This window comes from Corvus kubaryi, unplaced genomic scaffold (genome assembly GCF_017639235.1).
Source record: "Corvus kubaryi isolate FWS band 111438036 unplaced genomic scaffold, C.kubaryi_AGA036_p1.0 split3-73, whole genome shotgun sequence".
Lineage (NCBI taxonomy): Eukaryota > Metazoa > Chordata > Aves > Passeriformes > Corvidae > Corvus > Corvus kubaryi.
In genome coordinates this window covers 43,376,530-43,396,740 of record NW_024582091.1, presented here as the reverse complement: position 1 = coordinate 43,396,740, position 20,211 = coordinate 43,376,530, and the positions used below count along the sequence as shown (strand labels likewise).

Genomic DNA, 20,211 nt, shown 5'->3' with positions numbered 1-20,211 from the left:
GTGTCACCTGCTCTGGGTGACCCTTCCTCGGCAGAGGGCTGTACGAGATGATCTCCAGAGGTCCCTTCCAACCCTAATGACTCTGTAATTTTCCATACAGTGTAAAACAATCATTTGAGGCGCCCGGTGCTCAGGGTAGTCCTAAAAATCAAAAGCAGCTGAGGCCTGCTCAGTATCGAGCAGGTTGTGGCTGGAGTGCAATTACAGACAGGAGATCGAGTGAGCAGGGGAGAAGGCAGAGTGCTAACACACGGCGTCAGCTGGGAAAAGGACCACAGGTCGCAGTGCAGTGGTTTTCCCCGTGTGTTTTAACACGTGCGGACTTAGAGCAGATATTTTGGAAGAACACAGCGCACCCGCCACGAGGCCTTCTGGGAGCTGTAGTCCGCCCGCGGGGGGAGGTGCTGCCTTGGGGCGGGACTCCCACAATGCACTTCGCGGCGCGGCGGGGCTGCCCCGCTGTCACGTGACCTGCGCGCCGGGCCGAGCCGGCCGCTTCCGCGGGGGTCCGCACGCGGCTCCGGGGCGGGGCCTCTCTCAGGTAGGGGGCGGGGCCTGCGGGCCGGGGCCGCGCGGGGGGCGCGGGTTCGAGGCTGAGAGCAGGCAGGGAGGCTCCGTCCTCTTCCTCCTGCTCCCGGGCCACAGCCGGCGTCCCGAGACTGCGCGGTAATAAAACGGCGGCACACGGCGGGGGCTGCCCGTGCTGCGGGCAGGGGTCTCCTCATCCCGGGAGGTGGCGGCGGGTCCGCGATGGCGCCCGGGGGTCCCGTCGCGGTGCCCGCGGCGCTCTCGGGCCGTCCCCGGGGTGTAACGGGTGTCAGAGGCGTTTCCCCAGCAAGGAGGTGGCGAGGGAGCGCCCGGTCACCGCACATGGCGTGGGTTGTGTGCGCGGCGCTGGGCAGCGCCCGTCGGAGCGCGAGTGCAGCAACAGCTGTAGGAGTAATAACGTGGGTGTCACGGCAGCGACAACAAGTGTGAAACACCCACGGCAGTAGTCGTAACACGTGTGTAACAGCAGCAACAACAGCTGTGTCACAGCAACAACAACAACTGTGTCACGGCAACAACAGCGCGGCATCGGCTGAGTTTTCCCACAGCACCGCTGCTCCCTGCGCAGGAGGCTCTTCGGCACGGATGAGTCGCAGCATCCTCGTCCCCAGCACTTGTCGGTGTTTTCCCTGCCGTGGGCCTGAGCAGTCACGGTGTTTTCTAGCCGTAAGCCACGGGACACAAAGCTTGAGATCATTTGGAGGTACTTGTTGGCTGATGGAGATTTTAATTCCTGCCCGTTCCGCTGATCAGGCAGGCCAGGCATCTTCTAAAAATGGGATTCTCTTGTTCTCAGAAATGAGTGACTGCTCGTCTCTGAAGGAACTACACGTTTCATTGCCACGAGCTGTCTTTCCACTTGCTTTTATTGTGAACGCCAGTTTTAATGAATGAATGTTTCTTACTTTCCTTTCTTCCCTGTGAAGGACAAGGCATTAGTCTAGATGCAGTAAATTGGAAGAAATGGAAGAAAGGAAGATCAAGAGGAGGAGCCCCAAATCATCTACCAGTCACTCTGCTCAGGTTGCTAACTCCAAGAAAAGCTCAGTGCCAGTCAGTAAAAGTACAGCCTTTTCCAACCCTGCCCCACAGCCTGCCGTACAAAAACCAAAGTTAAAACGGTAAGCTCAGGGTATTTGCAGACTTGGAGGAAGTGAGAGCCAGAAACTTGGCAATGCTAAGACAGTCTAAAGGTTGTTTAGACTGGCTGTGACAGAAGAGTTTCAGACTTGTGAAAAGTTTTGATGATGTGTCTTTTTTAGCAAAATGATTTGTGTTTAATGCAATATAATGGTTATTTTACAGAAACGGAAGGTGTTTTACACTCTTTTTGTAAGCTTTATGAAATGTTACACAATGTTGTAGACTCATACTGACAACAATTTAGCTGAAGCAGGGTATAGCCTGATGTGCCTGGTGAAAGACATGAGTTGGGTGATCAGATTTGGGCATCGTATGGGAGATAGTAGAGCCTCAGATGTACAGCTGTGAGCAACAAATGAAATATTACATGACTGCAAGGTTGGAACTGACAAGTATGGCAGGAAATGAATGATATATATTGAACGGGATGAGCTAGAATTGGAATTTCCAGGTGTTTTGTGACTGGGGACTTCTCAGTTGGGGCAGCATCTTGCATAAAGAAAGACATTCAGTTCTTCATAAAGTACCGCATCAGAATACTTTGTTTTTTGTTGATGGTATGTGTGGTTCCGTTTGAGAACATTAATTTTCCTGCATGTTAGAAAATGTATTTCTTGGCTGTGGCAGACACAGTAGATAAATAAATGAAGAGGAATTCTAAAGTGAAATGTTAGCTGGAGGGAGGCAGCAGAATTTACTGACCTCTAAGTTTTAGCTGAAGATTAAATACAGAACTGTCAGCAGGAAAGCAGATTGTTGGAACCCTTCATTTTGCAGTATCAAAATGTTGAGATAGTGATGTTCTTTATTTTTAAGACAAGCTGGTGGTCCAGTTTTTATTTTAAAAGCAGTGATTGAAATATGCACTATATATTTCCTATTTAATTTTCAAAGCCCAGATGTACACTTCCTTACATTTCAAATTTACAGTGAAATTGAAAACAGGAAGTAATATTTGTTTTAATTTTTTTTTTTTTAGCGTAATCAAAGAGAAAGCCAAACCTCCAGGAGGTGAAGCAAAAGGGGCACAGGCAGCACCAATCCAGCATTCTTTTCTCACAGATGTATCAGATGTCCAGGAGATGGAAAGGGGACTTCTGAGTCTCTTGAATGACTTCCACTCTGGCAAACTTCAGGCATTTGGTAAGTGCATGAACTGTGTGTGTGTACAATAGTTGGTTTTTATAGCTGTACAATGGTAACATTTGCAAACAAGTGTGCTTCATGGACAGACTGCTAGTTGTCAGTTGGACTCTGCCACATGAATTTAACCTAATTAATACATCTTACTGCATTTTTAAATTATAGTCCTATTGCAAGGTTGTCTGTGTTGTGAGATTATTCATATGACATTTCATTATTCCTTCCAGCATGGAAGCACCTTTCCTTACGAATTTAAGATACCAGATTTAAAACCACTTGTTTGTGATAGTGTAGGAAGAAGTAACTGTATTTAGCACCCAGTTTTGCTGTGTATGAACCTTTTAGACTGTTGGTAACAACTTTTATGAAAATCAGTGCAAGCTGCATTTTACTGAGGTTACTCTTCTGTCTTAGCTTCTTACTATTTTTACAGCCTCAGAGTTGATGGAGGTTTTAGAAAAAACATTACCCGTTTTTGCTTCCTTTTTTCCTCCTGTACTAAGTCTAGAAAGACGCACATGTGCTTTTGCAAGTTTAGTGTTAGGTCAGCATGTCAATTTCACACTGATTTTACAAAAGAACCTGAGAAGTCTGTATTATATAAACCATCTGTTCCAAGAAAGCAACCCTCAGATTAGTCAAAATTTAAAAAAAGGCTTACTTTGATCTTATTTAAAGTTAAAAAACAGGGCCTCTCTAAATCAGAGAAAAATTCAGGAGTATAGCAAAACCATGTGCATTCTAAAAAACTCTTAGAACGTTTGGTAGCCATTCTAAATTCAGCACAACACAACATCAGATGGGGTGACAGAAACTTCAGTAGTGAAACAGTGAGAAATCGAGAAAGCAAATTCTTCACACCTTCATTTGCACTCTTGGGTTTCTTTATCTAAAGCTTTTGCCTGTCCTTTTAGGAAATGAATGTTCCATAGAGCAGATGGAGCATGTGCGGAGTATGCAGGAGAAACTTGCTCGCCTCAATCTGGAGCTCTATGGGGAGATGGAAGAACTCCCTGAAGATAAAAGAAAACTAGCCAGTGATTCCAACCTGGATAGACTGCTGTCAGATGTAAGTACTGGGAAGGCAGAAAACATGGAACTTAGCCCACAGCAAAGCTCAGTTCAGGAAAAAGCCGCTCCTGGGTGCGCAGTGATTTACAGTTGAAGAGAATGTAGCTCTTCAGTGAACCAAGATGTGAGCCTTGCCCTCCTCTTGGTTTTGGGAAAACACAGGACTTGTTTTCATACATTACAGCTGCTGGTTGCTTTGGGGAGCAGAGCAGGCTAGCTGCAAGCTGCCTGAGCATGTCAGCCTGCTTAGGGACAGCCTGTGTACTACAGAACTACAACCATTTTCCCTATGGCCCATCCCCCTACATTTGGGGAAGATGACACACAACAAGGAATATAGATCTGTATATTCTACACTTTGTCTCGTGTATTTCCGTAAAAATCAAAACTGTTAAAAGTTCTTTAAATTTCTTGAGATGAGTAGATTTAAACTTAATTTGGAACTTAGCTCATTGTACAGAATTCAGTGTAGGTTTGATTTGATTTTTGTAATAAATCATACATTTCAGGCCAGACTATTAATTATTTCCTTCCTTGTTTTAATGTATTTATTTTAGCATACTGCCATAATTGTTGCATTTCTTTGACCAACAGAAGTGCCATTTCTCATAATTTCTACATTTATATTGCAGCTAGAAGAACTGAATTCATCTATGTATCCTTTTCCTAAAATGTTTATTTTGCATTATAATTACTAACTGTAATCAAATTGCAGTGTATTTCCCCAATAACTGATGTCTTTACAAGAGTCAAATTGCTTCAATAATGCCTTTTCTTTTAAATTAGTGCTATAATACAGCATAGATTTTTAGGTTCTTCCAATACATCAGTGACTGGATCTTAACACATCTAATTACAGGTTGTTTTTTTAATCTGGTGATTTATTTAGCTATCATGTACCACTTGTGTACCACAGTGTGTTGTCAGTGGCAAAGCCCATCTGCAGCAGGGTCTTTCTACATGCGTGTTATTGAGACATTCTGGACCATCCGTAGTATTCCTTCAACAATATTCAGAAGCATCTGTCCCACTGATAAGTGAATCCTATTACCTTTTAGTTTTTTTTCTAGAAACGTGTGGTTATTTATCACTGATTTGTCTGTGGAGAGTGAACTGACTTAACTTTTTATTTCTAGGGTCACATACTTCAGCAGAGCTTAGGTAACTGAACAAATGTGTGCTCTTAGCCCACAGAGAAGAAGATAAAGCTGAATACCTCAGCTTGTCTTTTACACTGTGCTTTTGATAAGCCAGGATGACAGTGGAGAAGCGTAGCACTCCGTTTGCTCTGCAGTCTGGTTATTTCTGTTGTTACACACTTTGTATGAATTGAGGTGGTGAGGCTCTGGTTTTTGGGGCCTAAGATCCTGCACTGGTATGTACATTCCCTGCATATCTGTGGAAAGCTGTTTAAGGCAGATTTCATTAAGAGGACAAGTGATAATACTACCATGTAATAGTGATAAAAATGATCTGCCACCCCCCTTGAGCCACAGGCTAATGCTGGAGGTATGTAATGCTCAAGTCTCATTGAGTAATACTAATCTACTGGTTGAGAACTAGCGTAGGCCTTACCAGAACAGAGTTTATCTGGACTGGTGTACAGCCCGGAGTAAGCAGAGTTTCGTGTAACACTGCTGTGTTGTTTATGCCTTATCTGTATGTGAAAGTGTTATTCCTTAATGATTTGCTTCAGCCAAAAACTACATTTAGCAGATGCTCAAGATATTCCAAATGGTACCACAGGCTGAGAGAGAAGAATCTTTGTCAGTTTGGATTCTCCCAGTTTTGCTTTTGTTTTTCCTGACAATGGAATCAAGAAGAGTTGTGACTTTATGTTGTTTGTTTGTTTTTTAATTTTACACAACAAAGAATCGAGATGCAAATCCAGGTGTTTATTTTGCACATTGTTCTGAGCACTGCATTATGTCAGGGCTCAGTATCTAGAGCTGTAGTTAATTGTGATGCTGTGCTTTTTATCATTGCCTTACTTAACAGAAAAACTGGAGAAGCTTGGAAGTATATTGCTTCTGCGCAGTGTTCATACGGTTGCAAATGGTACATGTATATAGGTTCATTGGCATTTCTCCAGTTTTTATGAAGGTAGTGATAATGTTGCCTTTCTGATCATTACATTGACAATCTGCACACTGTATCTTTAGTATTTTGTTGATTGGTGATGCCTCAATATTAACTTATTGTTAATAAAGTGAAAAGTTTTAAATATACGTTGTTTCATTTACAGAAGCTGCTATTGGCTTGGCTGTGTTAGGAAGATGAGTTCTACATTGTCCGAATGTTTGCAGAGTTTACTTTTTTCCATTACTGTTTTCCATTACTGAAGAATTACAAAATGTCACCAAATTAAAACTAGCATGCATGCTAGCAGTCCACATAAATTGATTAAGTATTGTGAAATTAAAAAATTGGGTAAATAGTTACTCTTCAATAAATCCAGGATATCCAGTTTTGCAGTTACTCTGATGTTGTAAACAGGCTGCTGTTAATTGGTATCATCTTTCTGTGCACAGTCAGAGAAAAAAAATATCTGTATTGTGTAAAATCAGGCTGGTTTTAGGTCCAAAATTTCTTTCTGGGTCCATCAAACCATGCCTTTGATTCTAGATTTATTTTATATTCCGTTTTTAGGTAATACATTCAGATTTTATACCATTTACACTTACTGAACAAGGAATGGAATTTTTATCCTTCTACCTGAACACAAAGCTTTCATCAGCCCAGAGTGAGTGTGTGGCCAGGGAATAGAAGATTCCTTTTGTTTGGCATCTTTGGAGAAGAGGCTTCTTCAGCCACAAGTTGTAGTTTTGGATTGCACAGCACCGAGCCTGCAGCATGCTGGGGACAGAAGGATCATTTAACCACCATGGGGTGCTCTGGCTACAGATTGAGCCTCAAAGTCCCTGCCTTCACCTATCATGCAAATCTCCACGATTTACAAACCAGGAGGGATCTCCCACCGGTTGTTCTTGTTCTTTATGCAATTTATCTCCTTCATTGCTGAGGTTCTCTAGGAGTTTGCATGCTGGTAAATGTACCTAGGAGTCCCTGCCTGCAGCTGGGTATGTACCTGTGATGATGTGAAATCCAGCGTCAGCTTAGGAGAACTAGAATACAACAAGCTTCTCACAAAGTGAAGCCAAGGCTTATGTTTGTTTCCCCCTCACCTCTCTGACCAATAATTGGGCAATTATAATTTCTGCACAGCACCTTCTCACATCAGCACTATGGTCTTGCTTCTGGGCAGACTTCTGAACAAGAAACATTCAAGTAGCATCTTTTAGCCTTGTGCCTCATTCAAGGTGTGGCAAAAGTCACTACTACAGCTGCAGTTGTACAAACAAAATTACATTCTTGCAGCTCACCTGGATGCAGGATCAGAGCTCTGTGCTCACTAGCAGCTTATTGCCAGCAAGTGCAGTGTATTGCAGCACTGTAAATGCACACTCATCCCAAACCACACTTTTAACCTCAGAGTTTAAATATTCTACAATAGAGGCAGCTCTTTCCCATTTTTGGGCTCTGCCATCAAACTGCTTAGGCTTACTGTTTCAAACACATTTCAAATCACTTACAAACACGTTGGATGTCTTGGATCTCTTGTTTCTGTAGCAATTTATGCAAGGACAGAGCCTTTAATTTGAGATATAGACATAAATACCTTTCTCAAGCAGCTGTTTAGAATTATGTAAGAATTAGCCCCTTTTTCTTCAATCTCTTTATACCCATGGGCAATTATAAGTCACAAAGAATGCATTAATTACAAATAATTGAGAAATTAAGAAATTCTTTTTCCCTTACCTCCTCCTGGATACAACTTTGTGTCTTTGACACAGTCCATTAGTGGTGGGTGCTTATTAACTTCTGGATCCATACAAGAAAATTGTGTAGCAAGACTTTTAAGAGACTGAACTCTTTTATGTGGTATTGAACTAATCACATTTCTGGGCTCCTGCAGGAAAAGAAAAAAGTCTACTATAACGTATTTGTGGTAAGTCTTTTGTAAATAGAGAAGTATGTAAGTGGCTGGAGAAAACGAACTCCTTTTCTGTTACGTTGTTTCCTGAGGAGCTGTTTATGGAGATAGAAGTGTATTAACATTAAATGTTTAATATATTTATCAGTGTGAGTTTAGGCCAGTGTTGTGGTTTAAAAACACACTGATAAATGGGTTTGGTGCTTGAAAGAAGTTGCTCTTTGCTGCGTCACTGCGGGGAATCTGGAGCACAAGTTACATTCTCCTCTGCACTTCCAGTTGAAGGCACCAACATTAGAAGAAACAGATGGGCTGAATCATGGCTTCATGGCTGGTGTCACTGCCAGCATTTTGGGGGTTTTGACAATGCAATGGCCTATGCAGCACCAGGCATGCTGGCATTAGATGGGATTCATCCTTCTCAGCAAGGGAGGAGAGTCTTTGCTCAGGAAGTAGCTCACTGGCAGAGCTTTACACTAGATGTGATGGGGGAGGGGTTCAGTACCAGGCTTGTCCCTGGCAAACTGGGATGAGGTGCAAAGGTCAGAGGGACAAGGTGCTGGCAAAGGTCCTCTACTGCTCTCAGCTGTACTGGCCACACTGGAGCACCCTGCAGTCTTATAGAGATGACCCAGGGACTCATCTGGTAGCAGAAGCCAACGGGAAAACACCAAGGAAACATGTCAAAGAAATTAAGGAGTATTCCCTTGGGAAGGATTGAGTCTGCAATGAGACCAGACATGGCAGATTTCTGTATCAGCACTGACCTTTGCTGAAATAAAGCTTTACAAAGAAACTTGTGGCACACATCCACAAGAGCTGTAAATTTCTCTAAGTTAAAAAAAAAATCCATATATTTTTAGTAGTTGTTAGATATAAATTTTGAATCTTAAAAATTAGTCATTGTAATAGACCATAATTTTCCCACTATTTAAAAATACTAAGATTAATATGAGCCCTCCAACTTACAGCTCTTTAATCATATTAAACCAACAAGAACCAGAACATGAAATAACTAAGAACAAACAATTCCCCACAAACTGGAAGGCTGGGACCAGAGTGAATGAATTATCTTATCACTGATCAGTGCAATATTGTAGCATCAGCCAAAATACTGGAAGAGATACAGTCTAACAGTTAAGCAAGTGCCAATACAAGAAATATTTATATGGAACTCTAAAAATTGCAATGCATATGTGAAACAAAATAGGTGTATGTTAGAATAAAAATCCATGCCATCTTCATGAAAATTTTAAACCCAAAATCCTACCTTACAATCCAAATTACATCTACTTTTGATTTTAGATAGTACTAATTTTGGGTTAATTCAGATCAGGACAGTCTTGAGCTGTGACAGTTGAAATGCAACCTCCCTTACATCAGTATGTAAAATTCTTTTCCACAACTGACAAAAAAAATTCTACTATTCTATATGAAGAGGTATTTGCAAAAACGAAGTTTTAAAACCTGAAAGGAAATCAATGTTCTTAAAAGTTACAGGAAAAAAGGATAAAAAACACTGACAAAATTAGAACTTTTCATGTCAAAAGTACTGAGACATTATCAATTTTAGCATGTTTTTTGGTTAGCAAGTCCACTATGGAAGCAATGTGGTAAAAACCACAGAATCCATCAAAATTACCAGCCTCTTAATTTTGAAAAAAATGACATGTGAGCTAATACTGCTTTCCCACAGGACCATTCTTGCTTTAACACTACTTTACCCCAAAAGACAAAGTGCAGAGTAAACCAGGGGATTTGTTCCTTTTAGGTACCCTTCTACAGCAAAAGGACCTTTTGATTCTTCTACGATCCTTGGTTCCTTCTGATGAGAAGGCAGGTGACCAAGTTCCTTCATGAGGGCAGTGGAAGACAATGGATTGAAGCTCTAGAAGAAAGGCTTGTTATAAACTGAAGCATTCTTCTTCCAAAGGCAAGATACGTAACAGAAAAAACAAATGACATGCTCGAGGCATGGCACTTCTGCATTTTCTGATAGAATACAATGAATTACAACTTCCTACAAAACTACTTTCATCTTCTCCTTGAAATACACTCTGAATTTCCATACTTAAACTAACTCAAGCTTCCTATCAGCTCAAGCTATGCAAAATAAGGCACAAAAGCACGTAGTAGAGTACTGAATTTCACAGCATTTTAATGAAACACACATCTAAGTTACCATAGGGATTCCCAAAGTATTTCCTTTGACTTCTACAGAGAAATCTCATACTGCTGAAGCTCCTTACTATACATAACTTTCTTGCTAACTCTGACACAGCCAGTCAGGTATGCTAGACCTCCAGAAGCCCTTAGGCGAGTGATCACAGCAGCTGTTGTAATGCTTATTCCACTTCCTGCTCCCCCAGCTGTCAGGAAAATAACTGATTTTCAACATGAAATCAATTTATTTTCTCAATATGCAACTGGTCTTTCAAATGTTAGTGTTCCTTACTTGCCTTTTGATTGGATACCAAAACCACAGGCTCCTTGCAGAAGACAGTTCTGCTCCAGAGTGCAGTTTCTTACAATAAACGTGTTCCACACCATGGAGCATCCCCTCTTCTGTCAGTTTAAATGCAGCTGTACTTGAGCCAAAGAAAGACAAGCAGTCAGACCTCTGAGTTAAGCGACAGAAAGCCAAAGGCACCACTGCAGCTCTAAGGGATACACCAGAGTGTACGTGCACTGCAGAGCACGATGTATCTCCGACCTCTGTGAGCTCCTCTGCACACTGGGAAACAATTCAGTCACATATAGTTCAACAGCAGTATTGCCAAAATTTGGGTTTCCCTCAACTTACCACTGAAGTCAGCTTAAATTGCTTTTACTACTTATGTTTTGTTAATTTTGTAGGCCTCTCATAAACAAGATCAGTCAAAACAACAGAGTAATTTCAGCTGCTTCCAGATCAAATGCATCAATGTCTGTAAGAGTGGAAGTGTCAAGAATATATTCTACCAGGGATGAAATTGAATTCATCTAGATTTCTGTAGCCCAGTATGCTGGTGAAGTGTGATAAATAGTACTAAGAGTCTTCTTAAAGCTTTGGATTTAAGCTGTGAGATCACAAACTTTCTATTTCATAGTCACAATTCCAAATTTTTTAGTATTGTAACTTAGCAAAGGCTGTTTTGGACAATAATTTAAATGCAGGACACTGAAGACCTATATACCAGTGTCTTGGGGTGACTGGAAAGAAGTACTGTGAAACCACTTTGAAACACACTAATAGTGTACAACCAGATACAACTAGTGTACAATCAGTATATGCTTTAGATACAAAAATAACATACCATCTACCTTTAAAGGAGAAATTTCACCTTTAAAGTCCATTTTGCCGATTTAAAAGAAATACTACTGAAAGGAATTAAACACAGTATTAAACTTCCCCCATGCCCCCAAACACAAGCAATTAATTCAAAGACTCCTGTGAAGTTAAAATTTTGCTTGTGTACTAATTATCAGGACAACCCTCTATTGTCTCATTTGGTTATTGGTACATAGACATTATTAACGTCTTTCCTATACAATCCCTAGTTCGTTAAGACTATTAAGAGAACACAGCATTTAATTTTTTTTGTTTGTTCTTAGATAATGAAGTCCTTGGTTTTCATGCGTTTTCTGCTAGAGAGCTGTATGATAAATGATTGGTGCATCAATATACACGGCAAGACAAGCTGCATAAGCATGCAAATATATTTAAAATACACAAGTTATTTTTTCATCTTCCACACAGAGTAAGAACTACATTGTTATTACTCACTTGGGAAGTAATGTGCTTTTGCCACACATTACAATTTCAAGAAACTATGTTCCACTAGAAACTAAAACTAGAATGAGCTAGGAGTCAGGAGGCAGTGATTTACTATTTTTTACCGTTTTAGGAAAAAGTGATTAAGGCTAGGCCACCCATAAAGTGACATTTAGAGACAAACTGCACAGCTGAAACCAGAAGAGTAATTCTCAACTCTGCCCTAAATGTAGAGTCAAAACACAGCACACCCCATCCATAAGGGACAGAGACATGTCACACAAGAAACAATGCTGCAAATTTATTTTCTTTAGTTTTACGTTTTTATAACCTCAACTTTGTTTATCCCACATAAGACATTTTCAGAAATACGAGATCATCTAGTTCATCACAATTGCAAGGAAAATGAGGTGCATGTGAAGTACAAAAAAAATCGAAAATACTCGCTTACATTGGATAGACTTAGAATACCGCTCCAAACAAAGCGGCTTTTCAGCTTTTTACCTTTGCATTTTGGAAATCTTCTCTGCAGTCCAAAGATAGGCAATGAATGGAGAAAAAAGCAACTCCAAAGCAGGTGGAATGAAGAAAGAGGCACATTATTAGGAGATACAAAAGAAACATAAACCAAACGAGAAGACACATTCTTCCAATGAGAAAGCCCAGAGAAAAACATTTTCCAGGTGTTTCAGAAAGGCATGCTGCTGTCCATCCATCACAGCTGGGTACATGAATCACATTCCATACTATTTAGTAGTCTACATTTATACTTGCCATAGAGAGAGCACCTCTTTTGTACTGTACATAATTCCTTGCCCCAAAGAGCTTACAATCTATGATCATAAAAAAGGATGCATCAAGTAGCTGGATCAAGATCAAACAAATGGAGAAGACAGGGAGATAATTTTATAAGGGATTAAAGTTGGGTTACATTACTAAGTGAGGTAACTTCTGAACATCATTGGCAGTGATGTTCTTAAGACATTAAGTAGCTTTTCAGTTAGAACGTCTTCTGATCATGAAAAACTGGTTTAAAATGTACAGAATGATGCATTAAAAGTAATCCACAAAAATTCTTAAAAATAGACTTGTTGCCAAGACACAAAAATGTTCAGATTGCCGAAGTTCTTCACTTGAGACACTAACTTGTTATTCTACTAGAAAGATATGGATGTTAGAGAAATTCATATGTACATGTAACATTTGAATGTAAAAGGCTTTTTACATTTAAGCTTAAAATGTTAAATTTTGATTTAAGAATCCTGTTGCTATAAACATAGGCTTAATACTTAAATATTAATATGAAAATAGTGCTATTTTAGAAATGTATTTTAAACTTTAAAATAAACTATGGACAAGATACAGTCGGTTCAAAAGATCAACATTCTTTAACTGCAGTGACTCACTTTTCCCACCTTTTAAAAAAGGGAAAAACTTTTTCCCACCCTGTTCCTGCTACTTGTCATTTATAATAGAAGTGATCGGTCCATCAACTTAACGTTTTTTAGTTTACTTTTGGGGGGGTTCATTTGTTTAGCTGGGTTTTTCTTCACATTTCCCTATTTATATATAGTTTTCTGAATTCCAAGCCTTGCACTTTATATATAATTTATACATCACCTTTGTGCCCATTTAGCTATCATTTCTTAATCCCTTTACATGCAAATAGAAACTACCATCTTTCATGCAACTATGACATTCTTTCATACCAGAGAATTTTGCTTTGGACTGTGTACATAAACCATCTGCACCACTTCCATGACATGTGAAAAAATGTTGGAATAGTTATAGTAGCAAAAATTCACCACAATTATCCAGTCTGTTTATGATAACCAAGAAGAGAAATACGTGTTTTTCACCGTAACAGCATAACCAGTGGTAAGTCTGACTTGACCTATCCTTTTGGAAGGGAAGCAGATGTTAAGAGAATTTCATTTATGCACAGAAGTGAGACAGCAATGTTAAGGACTGCTAACAGAGGATGATTTATCTTTAACTTTTAAAGGAATTCTCAAGAAAATCAAACCAGATATTAAGACTAAACAACTACAAATATATTTGACCCAAGTCAATACTAACATTTACTTTTTAGAAATTACATTTGTATTAAATTTGCTTATAGGAGGATACAAAAGGAGTATAGCCACAGATTACCAAGAGAATCACTTCTGATCAACAGCTAAAAATGAGGGAAGAAAATGGCCAAAAGATTACAATCAATCACTTCTTGTACATGCCACAAATTTACAAAAAATTCCCTGCAAACCCGTAATAAACCCCTCCCCCTTATTTGAATGAGTTTCAATTCCCAGATAAAGATGAATCAACAAAATTAAAATATTGTGCTGTTTTATTGGTGTAAAAATCACACAATTGCTAGTTCTGATTCTGCAGAGATACATCCATGCAGTTAAACATCTATGATCCCACAGCCAGAAGAAGCCATTAAATAGAGTATCTGCTGTTAGTCAGCAATTAATGCAAATTTACATATGAGATCAAAATGTGTGTATCGTACAATATACAACAAATCCTAATACAGTACATCAACCTGAATAGCAGGATACACTCAAGGAACTCTGTTAATAGTGAAGCCTGTCTATATGCCAGAGAAGTAAGGCCTGGAAACAAGATGACAGAAGGTACCCCAGAATTCCTAAGAAGCAAAACTGTTCATTTTTTGTTTTTTGGTTTTTTGTTTTTTTTTTTGTGGGAATTAGAAGTTTATAGAGGTATTGACACATTACTTGACAATACAATTTGTTATAGTGAAGACTGGTGGATGTGATCTGCTATTAAAAGGTAATGTGTGAGACATGCAATTACAGGTGGTGCTTAGATAATGTGCAATTAATGTTTGGGATCTACATCCAACTCTTTTCACAAAAGGGAGAACTAAAAAAGACCTGTTTGATAGACTACCAATTGTGCCATAAATGTTTCTATGCATGCGGCTGAATCAAGATCATGAATGGGTAAAACGTGAACACCTGGCAATCTGTGGTTACATACTCTATAATGTATGCAACAAAAATCACAAAATCCAATCCAGCTGATATGGCAAATAACCTGCAAGAACTCTCCCAACCTGAGTAAGCTGGTGAATTGCAAAGGCTTTCTAGAATCGTGAACAACTTTCCAATTGTGAAAGGCAGCTTGGGAAGTAACACTGGCTAATGACAGATTAGTAGTTTGTCTCTTTTCTGGCACAGTAAAATAAATGCCATAGTGAATGAAGAGTTTATGTGCTTAGAGGTTAAAATCAACTGATGAGCAACCCTCTTCTGCAAAGATGTTTCAACAGGAAAAAAATCCCACGAAAAAATTCCAGTTGGAAATTTTGGCGACAAACTCTGCAAACTCCAGTCCAACAAAGATCACAGATGCCCACAGAAAAAGCTGTGAGAGGCAGTGTCACATTCAAGGAAAAAGTCAGTTGTTTTCTTTTTTTTTTTTCTCTGTACTGAAATTAAAATACTTAAAATACGGAAGTGGACAAACTGACAAAACTGAACCACAACATTTAATGTAGAATAGAGTGCACTGAGCTAGATGCATGGATATTTAAATAGGCCTTGAAACCAATACCCCTTTCAAAATTAGTAAATTCACAGTTAACGGCAGTAGGCTTAGAGGTGAGAGAAGGGTCGAAGTTGTTCCAGTTGGACTTCCAGGGAGATTCTCTCTTCAAGAACATCCTACAAAAGAAAGATCTTCTACTGACTGTCCACAGAAAATGAGAACTAAAAATTTCCTCATGCAATCAAAATCTGCTTCAGTTTGAGAACTAACTTACTTTCTAGAATCTTGATAACTCCTCCCATGATCTGAATAGAAGACTGGCTGGCTAGTAATTAGTAATTACTTATCATTGAAAATCAATACTTTGCTCCAAGGTGATGCCATTTAATATTTTTTCCTTTCTTTCAAATCACCCAAACCCAAATTTGTAACCAGAAGCAAACCCAACTATAATATTTCCAAATGAAGTCTAAGATGTTAAGGGGGTAAGCTCTCACCTGAAATAAAAGTATTGGAAACTCACAATTTTTTCCCCAAGTTTTTCCTCTTATGTGAATTTTATGCACCTTGACTCTCATAAACAGTAACAAGTGAAATTCAGGCTTGAGTTTTTAAAATGGTCTAACATCCATTCTAGACAGTATCTTATTAATTTATGTTTACATTTAACATACTTTTTAAAAATTATCTTGATAGCTAAAATTAGATATCTTAGGCAAGAAAGATGGCAGGCAAAAGACAGTAAGATGATAGCTGACCTAGATAAACAAATTACTATTGTTGCACTAATTATTAAACTGCAAGTTTTGTATTTCAGATTATTGTATTTGTTTAAAAATATTTACAATTTAACTAAGACTTTAAGGCTTGCTTTTTCCTTCAGAAGCACACAAACCATTTCAGTTGCTCTTCTCGGTACTGCTTTTAAAGTATGTGATGACCACAACAGATAACTTAGTATTAATAATGTGAGGTAAAATTTTAGTGTAGCTAAAAGCAAATCAATACATTGAAAAACGTGCATTGTAGTAGCAAAAGTGTCATTTGTAATTTCACAAAGCTTGTCACAAATAGGTATATTCTATTATCTACAAAAATAGCTAAATATTTCATATCAATATTCTCTACTACATTTATCATTGGTTTGCAGAGATGCCTGTTACTGTGCATCACTAACATCTTGCTCTCTGAGGCTTTTCTCTTACACAAAGACTAAGGAATTACCTTTAGTTGCTGCTGTAGTTCACTGTTCAATCTGGCCAAAACAGTGTTGGTTTCCTTGTTACGTCTGATTGATGCCTGAATTGCCTTCTTGTCTTTCCCCACTGATCTGAGAATATATTAGAAGTACAGTAATAAGTCATTTTGCCACTTAGCTGAACATCTCACTTATAGTCCCCCTTCTTTAAGTGAGCAGAATCCTCTTTTAAAATTTTTTTTACTTGTTACACTGTTAAATTTTTCCTCATCTGTCTGGTTTGATTAACCATGTTTGTTTGCACAGAAACACACATATGTAAGTTTTGTATATGCACACATAGTTGGTTTCAATCAAAGAGCACGCGGTGCATTTTAAAAACTTGTCATGATCAACTTTCTGAAGGCCCAGCACAGCGAACCACATTCATGTACCTCAAAGTGACTACTGCAACAGAGTACTTCCATGCTAGGACACACAGACTGCACTTTTTGGACTGTTCATAGCAACCATTTAAAATTAAACACCACATCTTAATACTTCCACCACTTATTTCCAACATACTTGCAGAAGTTAAAAAGAGTTCACACTCCAAAATTCAAAATCTCTTAAAAGTCTCCCAGTAGTAGATGCTTTGGGATGACCTTCTTTAAAAACCAAAAACTTTTAAAATTGTTGAATTAATCTAAATTAAACACAATGAAGTTTTTTGCAACTCCTGGAACAGAAAGTGTGTATGCTGTTTAAATGTAAATTTTCCAGTAACAGATTTATTTATATACTTCTTGGGTTACCTAGGAATAGATGGCTGTGAAGCAAGAACAGCAGCTATGACACCTGTTTTCTGTGTATGTTCCTCAGCTTCGGGTCTTAGCTCATCTTCTGATTTTAATCTTCTACGAATAGGCTTCGGTGGTGGAGCAAGTGGGGTAGTGCCTTTACCCTGAAGAGGAAAACACAGTCTATAAATTCTCTGAAACTACACTTTATTTGGATTATAACCTGGTAACTTGTGTTTCATATTCAGTTACTGAGGCAACTGAATTTACAACCCATCAGGTATTTGCTGATGGACATCTAGCTGCATTTTCATAGAGTCTGGAAAAAAACTGAAGTACTAAATCCTACCACATGGTGAAAGGCCAGTAAGTTGCTACACACTGACAAATAACTGTGCAAGCAGAAACACCTCCATACAACTGAGTACTGTAAACACGTACAACTGAGTACTGTAAACACACAGCAACTCAGAGAACACTTTCCCCCCAGTAATTATATATCTGTAACCAAATAAAAAGCTACTGTTAATCAAGTTCTGCACTAAACATTTTGATCTGTTTAAAAATTCTGAAGTTACAAGTATCTTAATTTTCTGCTGTCTCAAGAATAAATCTAATCATCATCATCTGCTGCTGCAAAAATTTACCATACACATGCCTATTTCAAGCACCTACTGGGCCTAAGATAACTGGGTTCAACTGGACACATATAAAACTGCTGTTGCAAATCAAAACAGACATTTAATGTCATATACATCAGACAACTGCGCTCTTCTTCCAAGGGTACTTTGCATACCGCACTAGTGGGGACATTAGCAGGTGCTTTGTCGTCAACTCTTCCATCTGCTTTGGCAACTCTAAGAGAACTTGCAGATTCAGAGGGCTTTTCAACCTAAAGGAATATAAACTGTATTTAGAAATCTGCTTCTTAACAAATATTTCATTTGGCAACAACTGGAATAAAAAGTATCCTGTGTTTTGATATGTGAATAGAGTTAACACCTAAAACTCTAGTTCAATTCCCATTTAGAAACACAAGTCTCATGTCTTGAGGCACTGTATAGCACAAAAGAGGCCGTGGCCTGATCACAAACTGCTACAGCTGTTTCTGCTATTACAGTACCACCGTTATCTATCTGTCACTGCCAAAGGTTAATCCCTCCAATGGAACACATTGTGACTGTTCCCCATCCACCTCAATGCAAAACAATCACCAAGCTTAACCTAAGCAGTTTTCAGTGGCAGCTTAAGCTACCACAGCTGGTTTTGCAATGAGGTACATGGAGAGTGCTCAAATGGGTCTGTGTCACTGACCTTCCTGAACACGGGAAGAAAGAACATGCTGCTGACAGCTGGGAGAACTTTAAAGCACCACAAGGACTTTTTCAAGTGAGGATGCAGAAGTGTCCCAGAGAACTTACAATCTGGATAAAAGCTATAAATTATGAAAGGAGAGCAAGAAGTAATTTCTGCAATAGCAGCTAGCTATGACATTAACACTAAGGCTTCCAAACTTTTAAGTCCTATGTCTGTAGCAGAAAACAAGGTTTTGTAAACATCTTTAATGATAGAAGGATGCCAGAGCTCTATTTCCTTTAGCTGTTTGTCCAATGACTTTGAAGAAAAGCAAAGTAATGGAATTTTAGCAGATGTTTACAATACTTGACAGTCATCTCCTTTATTAAGGCGTGTCTTTATTAAGACATGATTTTAAAATTACCAGCTAGTCATTTGGAAGGCTGGCAAGAATGAGCAGAAAGAAGGTTTTGCCTGTGCTAAGTCTCAAATGCACCAATGCAATTATGTTTGTGCCCATGTATGCTAATAAGCACAAAAATCTTTTCAATTATAATCAAGAACTGATACAAAAACAACTCCTTCTACCTAGGTGTATGGTGATAACTAAGTAAGTGCTGCAGTGTGCAATGTAATTGCTTTCTAGCAATGGATTGAGACATCATAAAAAACCAAAACAGAACAAAAACCCAACAAACAACACACCACTGACACAAAACAGCAGAAATAGGTTTTAACAAAGTCTCATAACTGTTGGTGGTATTAACGAAATTGACAAGATCTTCCTTTCTACTCACCTGCAAGACTTCTGAGTGCGTTTCAATTTCATCTTCTTCCTCTTTGTTTACACCTGAAACAGCAAATGCCTCAAACTGGCTGAAGTCTGCAAAATTTGGCTGTTCTGGTATTTGTTGAGGTGAGGTACTGGTATGAGCTATTAGGCCTTCAGCATCCACTGGGCGATGCACATGAGGACCTGCACCCTGCAATAAAACAACAAAAACATTTAGGGACAGAATGTTAAAGATTATTTGCCTTTTTAGTGGACAAAAATTTATGTCCCATCAGTAGAACAATGTGCATCTCATGCAAGACATACATGGAGAAATATTTAAGAGAAAAGAAAGTTCAGATATGCTATTATCCAGAGAGTAAGACCAAAGAGGGATGTAATGCAGCACCAGCTAGAGTCATTGAACAATAGATCTTTCTGCTGTGACAGAGCCAGCTGGGCCCTGAGGGCCTGATACAGACTTTTTTTCTGTCTAGTTTCATAGGGAAGCATGTAATCTTATGTCTGTCCTTGTACCCTCCTTTCATCCCTCCAGATAATTTCTGAACCCTTGTATATGATTTCTGAATCACTGACTGACTTCAATTGCTGGTAACTCAGATTCTAACAAGCAACTGCTGGTGAGAAACAAAAAAGAAAAGAAATTTTATCTGTCCCATGTCAGATCTGCACAGCAGTTGAAGGATTCAGCTGGCTGAGACAAAAACCAAACCTTTTCAAGATGTGCTTTCTACCAAATCAGCTAACTGAAATCACTCAGACTGGGACTGCAAAGATCACCAAGTCTGTGACAAATGAAGAAGTGGAATCACTCCTTTTGGGAGCATGCATGTTACATAAAATTCTACCCTGTGCCAGACAAATAGAAGACAAACCCTTATTTTGCAAAACTCTGGAAGATGGCTTTTGCAGTCTTTGTTATGGTCTATGCACTAAACAGGAATAGATAATGAAATGTGAAAGGGTAAT

At 39.0% G+C, this 20,211-nt stretch overlaps 2 protein-coding genes across 6 annotated transcripts in view; one reads left to right on the top strand and one right to left on the bottom strand.

Annotated features, from left to right (window-relative positions):
* Window positions 1-433: 433 nt before the first annotated feature.
* On the top strand, window positions 434-6,132 carry CCDC28A (coiled-coil domain containing 28A). Of its 3 annotated transcripts, XM_042016270.1 has the most exons (6): window positions 434-541; window positions 1,476-1,670; window positions 2,672-2,835; window positions 3,750-3,904; window positions 4,539-4,561; window positions 5,603-6,132. In XM_042016270.1, exons 2-6 carry the CDS (start codon window positions 1,513-1,515, stop codon window positions 5,655-5,657), a joined length of 555 nt encoding a protein of 184 aa, XP_041872204.1. In that variant the 5' UTR covers window positions 434-541; window positions 1,476-1,512; the 3' UTR covers window positions 5,658-6,132. The 3 variants fall into 3 exon arrangements, with proteins under 3 accessions (XP_041872204.1, XP_041872202.1, XP_041872203.1); XM_042016268.1 differs by lacking the exon at window positions 5,603-6,132 and having other exon boundaries at window positions 3,750-4,561; XM_042016269.1 differs by lacking the exons at window positions 434-541; window positions 5,603-6,132 and adding an exon at window positions 785-1,252 and having other exon boundaries at window positions 3,750-4,561.
* Window positions 6,133-13,986: 7,854 nt separating this feature from the next.
* The window catches only part of REPS1 (RALBP1 associated Eps domain containing 1), a 45,639-nt gene continuing 39,414 nt past the window's right edge, over window positions 13,987-20,211 (bottom strand). For all 3 annotated transcript variants that reach the window (XM_042016265.1, XM_042016267.1, XM_042016266.1), the window contains exons 15-19: window positions 19,247-19,432; window positions 17,950-18,045; window positions 17,169-17,317; window positions 16,401-16,506; window positions 13,987-15,352 (exon numbers count right to left, since the gene is read on the bottom strand). In XM_042016265.1, the coding sequence (XP_041872199.1) occupies window positions 15,284-15,352; window positions 16,401-16,506; window positions 17,169-17,317; window positions 17,950-18,045; window positions 19,247-19,432 (606 nt within the window). In that variant the 3' untranslated portion in view covers window positions 13,987-15,283. The remainder of the gene's footprint in view (window positions 15,353-16,400; window positions 16,507-17,168; window positions 17,318-17,949; window positions 18,046-19,246; window positions 19,433-20,211) is intronic.

What these genes read in the sequence shown, in the direction of transcription:
- CCDC28A (XM_042016268.1), top strand. Translation starts at nt 1,513, where the DNA reads ATGGAAGAAAGGAAGATCAAGAGGAGGAGCCCCAAATCATCTACCAGT. An exon ending in CAAAAACCAAAGTTAAAACG is followed by an intron (nt 1,671 to 2,671) that starts GTAAGCTCAGGG and finishes TTTTTTTTTTAG; the next exon opens with CGTAATCAAAGAGAAAGCCA. An exon ending in TGGCAAACTTCAGGCATTTG is followed by an intron (nt 2,836 to 3,749) that starts GTAAGTGCATGA and finishes CTGTCCTTTTAG; the next exon opens with GAAATGAATGTTCCATAGAG.